Source organism: Merops nubicus, unplaced genomic scaffold (genome assembly GCF_000691845.1).
Source record: "Merops nubicus isolate BGI_N331 unplaced genomic scaffold, ASM69184v1 scaffold4962, whole genome shotgun sequence".
Taxonomy (NCBI): Eukaryota; Metazoa; Chordata; class Aves; order Coraciiformes; family Meropidae; genus Merops; species Merops nubicus.
This window is the reverse complement of record NW_008591471.1, coordinates 31423-41398: the sequence shown is the minus strand read 5'-3', so window position 1 is coordinate 41398 and position 9976 is coordinate 31423. Positions and strand designations below refer to the sequence as shown.

The window sequence follows — 9976 nt, the reverse complement described above, 5'->3', positions numbered from 1 at the left end:
AGGGAAGAAAAGTTGGGTTTTCAGCTGACTGTTGCAGTCAAGTCACATTGTATTGTTTTGCTCAATTTCTGTCACATGCCTCATGAGTTTGTCATTCCCATAGAACAGACCTATATGTCTCCTTTTTAGTGTTACTTGTGACAACATAATTTACTTCGTTACTAAATTGTAAGAACATGTGCAATTATATGCAAGTATAAATCTTTAATGCAAATAGAATCACTTGTTTTCAGATCTTTGATGAAACTTCTACATTGGACTGCCTAATTCCATAAGACAATAGTTTTTCTGTAAAGTCTAACAATACTGCTGTTACAAATGCAGTGAGCACTGATTCTGCTTAAAATTTGTGTTAACTCTTTTATTTATATTTTTTTTTAAAGCATGAAAATTCATGCTTTTTATGCTGGAAATGAGAGAAATTTCCTAATACTTCACTCAAAGAATTGTGCATCTGATAAAATGTATTCCTTTTTCAGAGACCACCTTTTTGTGGGATTTGATAATTGGAAGAAAAAGTAGTTCTTTTTATAAGGTTGATTTATTGAACATTACAAATTATGAAGGAATGTACATTACGTCTTTTTAATTAAAGTATGAATTACAGCAGCATCCTACTGTATATAACTGATTGCATTTTTTTTAACTTACTGTTTAAAAACAAATCTGAACATACCTAGAAAGAATTGACCAGAAATCTCTGTTTAAATGTCTACTAACAAACGAATGCATGAGGTATAGTTTACAGTTAATTTTTAGTTTCCATATAGACTTGAATTAACCCTTTCACTGTTACTGCACACTAGCATTTCAAAATCCTCATTTCTTTGGGTAGTTATGCAGGAAAGACAGGGTGTTTACCCTAGACAGTGATTTAAGAAGAGGCCATCCATTGCTACTGTAGATATAGACTAGAGGAGTCTTAAATAGCTAAGAATAATAAAGTGATTTGTTTACCTCAGAACTTTCCAACAAAGTAATTTATAAAAGATAATTTTATGCACATAGTAAAGCCTAAAAGTCTCATTAGGGCAGAAAAAAAGAAAGTCAGGAAAGCTCTAAAGTAGCTAACTGGCTTGCTGTCCATAAAATTGCATAACCAAAGCCCTGAACTTGTGCCTGCTGTTTTGTGCACAAAGCATCCTCATGGCAGGTGATCTAGCTCGGTAAGCCCGAGAGTTTGGCATGGCTTAAAGTAGGTCTCTGGAAGAAGTAAGTCTGTTCTGAATTTCCTTTCTTACTCTATGACAATAGAATAGACCAGTACTAGACCAAATAGTCCAGAGAAGACAAATTATTTTTGAAGTTACCGTGGTTTGTTGGTTGTGCCACTAATTTCTTACTGGTTTCCATCTTGGGTGTAAGAAAGATTGTGCAAATGGTTATTTGTTTGTATTTTCATTAAAAATTACTAAAAGCACCTACACAGGCTGTACCTTTGGAGAGTGGCAGCTGCATGATGAAAAACAATGTTTGTTAGCAGTTTAGATTGTGAGCTCAGTCGAATAACCGTGTAGATGAAATATGTGTAGCTCAACACTACCCTGTTCAGCAGCAGTGCAAGTCTAAGCTGCTCTTTAACATCTGTTGTGTTCTTTAATCTCATTTAAAATGCAGCTGCCTAAACAGTAAGATTGGTGGACTGGATGGAGATGAAGTAAAGGAATTATTTAAGATTTGCCAGCCAATGTTATCTGTCAAACCATGTCCAAAGTCTACGCCTGCCAGGCTGCTGCATGCCAGACAACATTTTGCTTGTTTCATAGATACTTGTGCTCAATGTAACACCAGTAATGTTTTGTAAAGCTCTTCAGTACAAATGTATCATTCATTTCTTGGCTTTCTTATTGCTAATAGTTTTGAAACATGCAGTAGAGATTTTGGTGACGTTGATGCACAGTTCTGTTGTTCTCAGTTCTAGGAATCTACATCTCTGTTGCACAATATGCTGCTGATATTTTTGTGCTAAACATTAGTGAATATACCCTTTTTCATATTTTAGAGCACTGAGAGTAGTATTTGAGAGGTGGGCTGTATAAAAGTTTATTTAAACTTAGGTCTATGGATGCAAAGTAGAAGTTTTGCTTAACAATCCAGCATACTGTTCATTCCTTGTACCGTTGTTGAGTTATATTTTTCCAATTTTTAAACAAAATTGAATGTACCAGATGAGGTTATTTTCAGATCTGTTTTGCACAGGTCATAATATTGGATATCTCATTGTTTACAGTTAAAGAATGGTTTGATATATTTGAAAGAACCTCGAAGAAGTCTGGTTTTAATCATTTAAGTGCAATTCAATTTTTTTCCATAGGTCTTCCTGTGTTTTCAGAGAATTGCTGCTGACATACTTGGCATCAAATTAAACAAAGCAGAATTGGAACAATCACAGGTGATTTTCCACAAATACATGTTTTTCTTATTTTTTTTTTTATTTAGCATTTAAAAAAAAAAATCTGATTGCGAATTAGTAACTGTCCTTTAAAACAATCTTCATCTGTTGTTCTGAAGACAATTGTTTACTTTCACAATAACTTATTTTTAGTGTAATAATTCTTATTTATCCATCACAATAAACCTGCTGAAACAAGAAAGTGTATGTTCAAAAAGTTAGGAAAAAAATTCAGTTCAAGAGCTGTTTCTGTAAAAATAGTGCCTAAACTTGGTTTAGAAAGGAAAACTTCTCTATATGCATGCATATACAGCTAGCATGGAAGATACATATAAATATGCACATTAAATACATCACATTGATTTCCAGTACAGTTTTTATGACAAGTGTTCTTTTTTAATTCTTTACATATTTTAAACCATTTTATTTTAGAATGCTACAAATTCAGCTCAAAGAAGGCGTAAGCTCCTGTGAGTGGAAATGTTCTAAATCAATCTTCATAGTTGTCATACATGAAAAAATATTATTTGTCAGAGAGTCAGGAGTTATCTATTTCAGATCCTATGTTTGGTTAATTTTATACTTTGGCTTTCATTGTGTGCCTGTGTAATACAGGAATTAGTAATGGCTGTCTGCCTTAGAGAAGGAATATTGACTTTGTAAGGTCACTGTTTCCCATTTGCAATGAGAAATGAATGCTGCTCTGGCTCAGTATACCCATTCTCAACAGCAAGCAGACTTGTGGAATCATGTGTTTGGGTATCTTATGGCTCCCTGGCATCTGCAATTATTTTTCTCACAATACCCATCTCGAATAATCTTCACATAAAGGAGCTGCATAGTTTCTGCCCTTGCATTTTGAGTTTTGTTCTTTGTGTTATGAGTGTTGCCATCTGAATTTTCTGCCATTTCCTCTACAGCAGGAAAGGGCTGAGAGAGGGGAAAATGTTTCCCAGCCATAGGTAGAAGGTTGTCCCCCATTCTCTTACATGGGTTAACAGTGACTTGGGGATGTGAAATAGCCATTTCACTGTGAACACCTCAGAACCCCAGTGCGTATCCTGCTCTGACCTGTAGTAGAGCTTTGTTGCAGTTCATGCCATTCAGTAGTTGCTATATGCAAAATGGCTCTAATGAGAGCATTGTTTTGGGTTCTTATGAATTAATTGGGAAAGGATATTTTTGCTCTTTTTAAAAGTTTGACTAACTATATTTATTAAATTGTGAGTACTTGCTTAACTGTATCTACTAGAGTTGGAAGTCACTTAGTTTTTATCAGTGAAAGTTAAGAGATCAAAAATGTGTTAATTGTTCAAATAAGCAAGCAAGCAAGAGGATTTCCTAGTGTAATCCCTCTTCCTTTACCACCTCCTTCTTCCTAGTTCCTGCTGCTAAAAATAGCTTTCCTGCCAGTAAGGCTGTGTGCATAGGTTTAAACCAAAAAGATTTTATACAAACCCAGTTTCAGAAACCTCAAAAATAAGATTATACTACTTAGGCAACCCTTACTATGTAGTGGTTGAGATTACAGTATGCTTATTTTAAATTCACTTGCTGAACCAGAAGATAGCTATTCTAGTGGTATAATACCCTGGAACTGCGTGTGACTACCAGCATCAATCAAGTACCACAAAATAAGTCAACAAGTTTATTTAAAAGAAAAAAAAAAAAAAAGGGCAAAACATTTCTCATGTACATTTTGGCCTCTTGCTTTTTGAAATAGACAATAAATATGTGACTTCTCAAAGTGTTTTTCCACAGCAGTATTTACAATCTGTGTTGAAGTAAACTAGAAAACTATTGCAAACAGTAGTATGGTAAAGACTATTCATAATATTCTATAGAGAAAGAATATGATAAATGGAGTTATACAGAAAATTCTAGTTTTCTGAAGGAAGTGTCTACTTTTAAGTTGCTTTTTAAATAATAACTTCTGTTTACCCTTGACTTAAGAGTACATAACTTTCTATGCCAAATTGGTATCAGCTTTAAGTAGGCTTCTGCCTACCTGAGTATAGTAATTGCAGTTTTTAATTTTGTTGAGCCTGTCAATGAAATATGTAGTATGTCAATCAGACAAGGTCAACATTATGCACATTGCAGTAGCAATAGCCTATAAAAAGTTCATATGCATAAATGAAATACTCACTGTGGCCCTCACATTACTGTTAATGCAAATCCAAGCTATAGTGATACCAAAAAAAAAAAAAAAAAAGAACCAAGAGAAACAACAAAAAACAAACAGAAGTACCAGTAAATGGAGTTGGACAGAAAGGAAACTTCATTGTTGCAGTTCAGGTACTGCAGAAGTCACTATGTGGTCCTACACCGTGCATGTAGCTGAAGAGTGAGAGCTGCAAAACAACTGCCTGACTTTGGAAAGTGCTGCTAATCGAGCATAGTTCCAGGCTATGCCAAACAAGTAATATTTCTTTGTTACCAGTAAAACATTTGCTTCCTTTGAGAGTGGTATTTTTAGTAAGCTGTAGGAATTGCCTCAGTTTAAATCAGTGAGGAACAATGGGAATTGTACTGGAGTGCTTGTCTGTCAGCTCTATCTTAAGGTTCACTGTTATATGGAACCAAATGCCCTGGTCACTTATTAAGATAAGAAAGGGAAAGGCTCTATGTAAAACAGGAGAAGGAAAATTTTAACCTTCATATCCTCAGGGGGATGAATAGAAGGCCATTTCTTGAGAGAACTGTGTTTGCAATGGAAAAGCCTAACTGAAGTGGTGTGTGATGCTGTTTCCCAAGAGCGTGGAGCTGGTCTCTTGGCTTTAAAGGAGGTGGTGCTAGATGAGGTTGCCGTTACTAGGTTTCTAGTTTACCACAGACTTTTATGACAGGTACAGGTCTATTAGTATGGTGATGGGTTTTCTTTTTCTTTCCATCTGTAAAATGGGCACAGAGCTTCCTTCACTTGTGGAACAGTTATCTGAATGTATTCCTTAAAATTTTTAAGCATTTAATACTCTAGGTATTGGCGATAAGACTATAAAAGTAGATCAATAAATAGATTGAGGCTAGATAAATGCTATAAAGGAACAAATAAAACAATACTATAGTAAGTGTGACTTGTCCTTAAATCAGTAAGCATGCAAATGTTGACCTGGATTTAATCTTCAAACAAAGAGTAAAATATATTTTAGTTTTTACAAATGTGCACCATTTACACACTGGATTATATCTTTTAATTTTCCATATTCTGTGTAATGTGAAACTTCCTTGTTTTGAAAAATGGGAAGGTTGCTGCTTGAATACGTTTGTCAGAGAACATAAGATGTCTTAATTCAATCTAGGTGGCAAGGAAGTATAAGATGAAATACTGAGTTTGTGTAAAATGCCAACAGTGAGATGCTGTATTTCAATCATGTTTAATTATGCATTTCATCATTATTACTGATTGTCTAATATTGAGAATACTCTTAAAAAAATATTTCTAGCACTTTTGATTTTGTGCCTCGAGGTTGTGTTGCTTGTGTTTAAAATGACTTTTAGTTGTCACAGTCACTAGGAAGATCTTAAAGTAACTCCCAGGTGGTTAGAAATAAATAACAGGAATCACAAGCACTATTATATTAACTTGTGTGAATTTGTGGGGCTTGACTTAAGACTTTTGAGCTTTCGTGACAGACAGAACTGCACAAGTTCCTGTGAAAAGTGGATGGAGTTCTTGGTCCCCTTGAAATTATCATCTCAACTTAATTAACTGCAGGAACAAGCCTTGGAAATCGATTTACCATACATTGTTTTAGAAAACAGCTGCAGCAGTTTAAGATTTTAATGCAGCCCAATCTATTTGTTACTGCCCTTTTGCTGGAATTTATCACTCCCACAGCAGAATCAGAAAATGGAAGGTGATCATGTGCCTTGGCCACATCAGGGTGAAGTTGAGCAGCTTAGCTTAAACTGCTGCTGAAAGTTGTTTTTAAGTGAAGCTGCCAGACTTTGTGCTGAAGCGGATGAGGTGCAAGTACACGTTACATTCCACCAGCTCTCCTTTGGCAGCAGTGATCTCCAGCAGAGGAATAGGACAGACATATGGGGGTGGTAAGTTTTCAGACTATCTCAGCTAGAGCTACTAAACCTTGTCCGTTAACATGCTGAGATGACTGTTAATCAAACCTTTATTTGGACAAAACTGTGGTGGAACAAAGAACTAGATTGCTCTTTATGCATGACTGGAAAGTAGAGCATGTTTTTGAAGTGGAACAGTTCCAAAGCAGGAAAATTGCAATTCTGACTTATTTTCAGTCCTCAGAATACTCTCTCTTTTAAATCACAAGGGTCTGATGAAATTTGAGGAAATAGCTCCTTTACTAATCAAATGTTTTTCTTTCTATATTTTTTACTTTCAACCATAGTGTAAAAACTGTATGGGATACAAATCTGTTCCTTGGCACTGGCAAGAGCTAGCATTTTTGTAAGTGATGTGTAGTTTTTTCTTTAACTATATGCCAGTTCAGCAAACTAGGGTGTGTTTGCCAGCTTTGCACAATAAAATGTTTGGCAGATAAGTCAGATATGGAATTCAGAGCACCTGAGCCAAGAAAGGTTATTTCTCATTGTTGACAGTGGTTTGAGCTATGGCAATATGCCATAGAAAATGATACAAGGAAGCCCAAGTTTTTAATTACCATAAAGTTAATACAAGAAATCTTGCAGTGGTATTTTTTTATTCTTATTTAGAAGAAATACCTTTAGAAAATCCAAGTAATTTGTAATAGTCAGTTTCTTGCTACAGCGTGACTAAGCATGGGTCACTAACCTGCCTGTGTTTACAGGATGGGATTTAGACCAATGTGTTGAGGAAAAATTAATTGACTACTGATTGTAAGACTTTTTTTTTTTTTTTTTCCCCTCAACTCTAGTCAAAAGATTGGTATGAAGAAACTAGGTCCTGTGAGGTCAGATAACACTGTTTAATGCTAAAACTCCTACTACTGCCTTACATGGGATTTGGCAACCTTTCCGTTGATAACATCAGTCTAGGAGTCCAGTAAATCATGAGTGTTGTCCACTAGATAAGATAATATGAACGTGATCAATTAAACTCAAGACGAATACATCAGCAGCTAATAAATCCAGATCCCTTACCAGCCAATTCAATTATTGCTTCTTCTTTGACATACAGGTTTTATTTACAGAGGTAATCTTTAACGTATACTGTTTATATATTAGTATAATCCAGTTTAAATATTGTTTCCTTTAAAATAATAGTTTTTATTCATTTATCCATTAATTTTAACCATGAAAATATGTGTGTAAAAGTTGAAGTATTTAAGAAAAAAATATTAAACTGGTGTAGGGCACCATTCTTAGCAGAGTCACCTCCTCTGTTACTTCTTTGCTAAAATTGTTCTATGAATTTTTCTTCCCTTTGCATGAACACTGTACTAATAGTGAGAAAACTTTCAGTTTTGTTTGTCCTTAAGGGGAAAAATGAGACCCTTCTATTTTTTTGTGAAGTAAAGAAAAATCAAAGCTTGCAGCACCTAGATATGAGGTTAATATGTCACTGTTTTTACTTTATGTATTTAGCTATAATGCAGTAGTTTTGTAATGGAAAAGATGCATGTGTACATCTAACGCACTTGTAACAACTGTGGATAGGAAGGTGACTACTGTAATATTTAACTACCTTGGACTTAAAGGAATAGGCCATTGTCATCTTTTGTTCCTCTGAACTACCTTCCTTTTTATTCTGTCTCTTCTCTTGCTTTAATATGCTTCTGTTAGTTGCATGTATGAATGTCTCACTTTGGTGCTTTGGAAGGGCATGTCCTTGCAGAAGCTTGAGAAACAGCCCTGATGCTGAAAGTGATGCTTTCAGCTGGACACGTTGCTCTTGTGTCAGCGTAAGGCCTGGAAGAGAATTGCATTTTCATTTTGCTTCTGCATAGTCTTTTTATGCCATTCATTCATTCTTTTCAACTACTGATCAATTTTTCCATTTTTTTTCCCTTCTCTTTCCTTCTTATGTTCTTCTCCTTGCCCTCTATCCATTATGTCGGTACATGACTAACAGCATGTGGTCAGGGCAGAACTAGTGAAATATCCTGAAGAAGATAACCAACATCACAACACTTCCAACTGCCAGAGCAAAGTCTGCTCAATGCAATAGTTCAGGTATTGGTGGAAAACTTGGGGCTTTTTTTGTCAAGCTGCATTGCTTTTACATGAAATAACAGCTGTTACAGTAAGTTCTGTGGAATAGTATGTTTTGTGTCTGTAAGCACTTGTATTACTTAACATATTCATTTAGAACTCTGTGTGCAATTACATGGTGTTTCTAATAACTGAGTATTACACAGAAACTTTGAAATACTTCATGTTACTGTATTAGGAAGGTGCTTCAGTGCTGTATATTCAAAATGTTACATAGCTACCTCAAATGGAAATGGACACAAAATTGAACTTTCAATTCCTTCTCATATAGGAGAGACCAAGTCTTATCAAATGCCTTGTAAGTAGAATGAGTAACATCTGCTGGATCTGTATTAGAAAATAAACTTCTTTAGTATAGAGAGACTCTTTTAATCTAGTCTTTAGTCAGCCTGCCTGTCAAAGCTTTTTTGAAATACCATTGTATTTGAAAGTTGATTTGAATTCTGTCCATATTTTCCTGTGAAGTGCTTGCAGTAAAGACAGCAAAACAACCTTGTATACAATTTCCAGTTACAATTTAGGCACTGAAAGAATGTGATCTATAGTCTTTGTAAGTATTTATTATTTTCATACAAAATAATTTTTATTTAAATACAATTGTATTCATTGCGTTTGCAAAGAAGTCATGTTCCATTTGTAGTGTTGTGAAAACCTACCAATGCACTTCCTTCTGCTTAGTGTGTATAAACTGGTACTTAGAGTAATTAGCACCTGATAAGACTTTCTGTAAGGTAATGAAAAAAAACCCTAAATGGTGTCTGTTTTGCCCAATATTCTACTTCATATTTCATAGTAAAATATCCGTTGAATGCTCTGCTAGCATGAAGATTGTATTTTCTGATTGTTACTGTATTTTCTTTTATGACAGAGGGTGGTGAAGGCAGATATTGTCAACTACAGTCAGGAGCCTGTGACAAGAACCGTCAATCCTCCTCGGAGCACAATGTGTGCAGTTCAGTGACCATGCTGTCCCTTCATGGTTTTGATACCCTGGTCGGTCCTCCTACCTTGACACAGGCTCTGGGATTACCAGGAACTTTGTTTTAACAGAGGCCATCACAGCAATGCAATTAGAGGTTTCACAACCATGTTGGACCATTATACCCTGAGAAGCAGGAGGCAGCTTCTTCACTGGCTGAAGTTCAAACGTGAGACCACAGGCTTTGAAAAATTAAGATCTATATTCTTTTAAATTATATTTAAATAAAGCTGTATACCTCTGTTTATATGTTTCCTCCTATCTGTTTGACTGATACCAATAAAAATGGATGAAGAAGTCCTGCATTCAGAATACTTTTAAAGACATCACCATGGAAGGGTATTTTGCCAAAGCATTTTAAAAGTGTTTTTTTGTCTTTCCCCTCCCCCCCCGCCCCGTGATCTGAACTAACACTCAGCAAAATGTAACCTGGA

General features: G+C 35.3%; 1 protein-coding gene across 1 annotated transcript in view; it reads left to right on the top strand.

Moving 5' to 3' along the window:
- RAB28 (RAB28, member RAS oncogene family) overlaps positions 1-9636 on the top strand; it is a gene marked incomplete at its 5' end in the record, with an annotated part of 59153 nt that extends 49517 nt beyond the window's left edge. The window contains 2 exons of the mRNA XM_008950264.1: positions 2315-2392; positions 9432-9636. Of these exons, the coding sequence (XP_008948512.1) occupies positions 2315-2392; positions 9432-9524 (171 nt within the window). The remainder of the gene's footprint in view (positions 1-2314; positions 2393-9431) is intronic.
- Between the last annotated feature and the right edge of the window lie 340 nt (positions 9637-9976).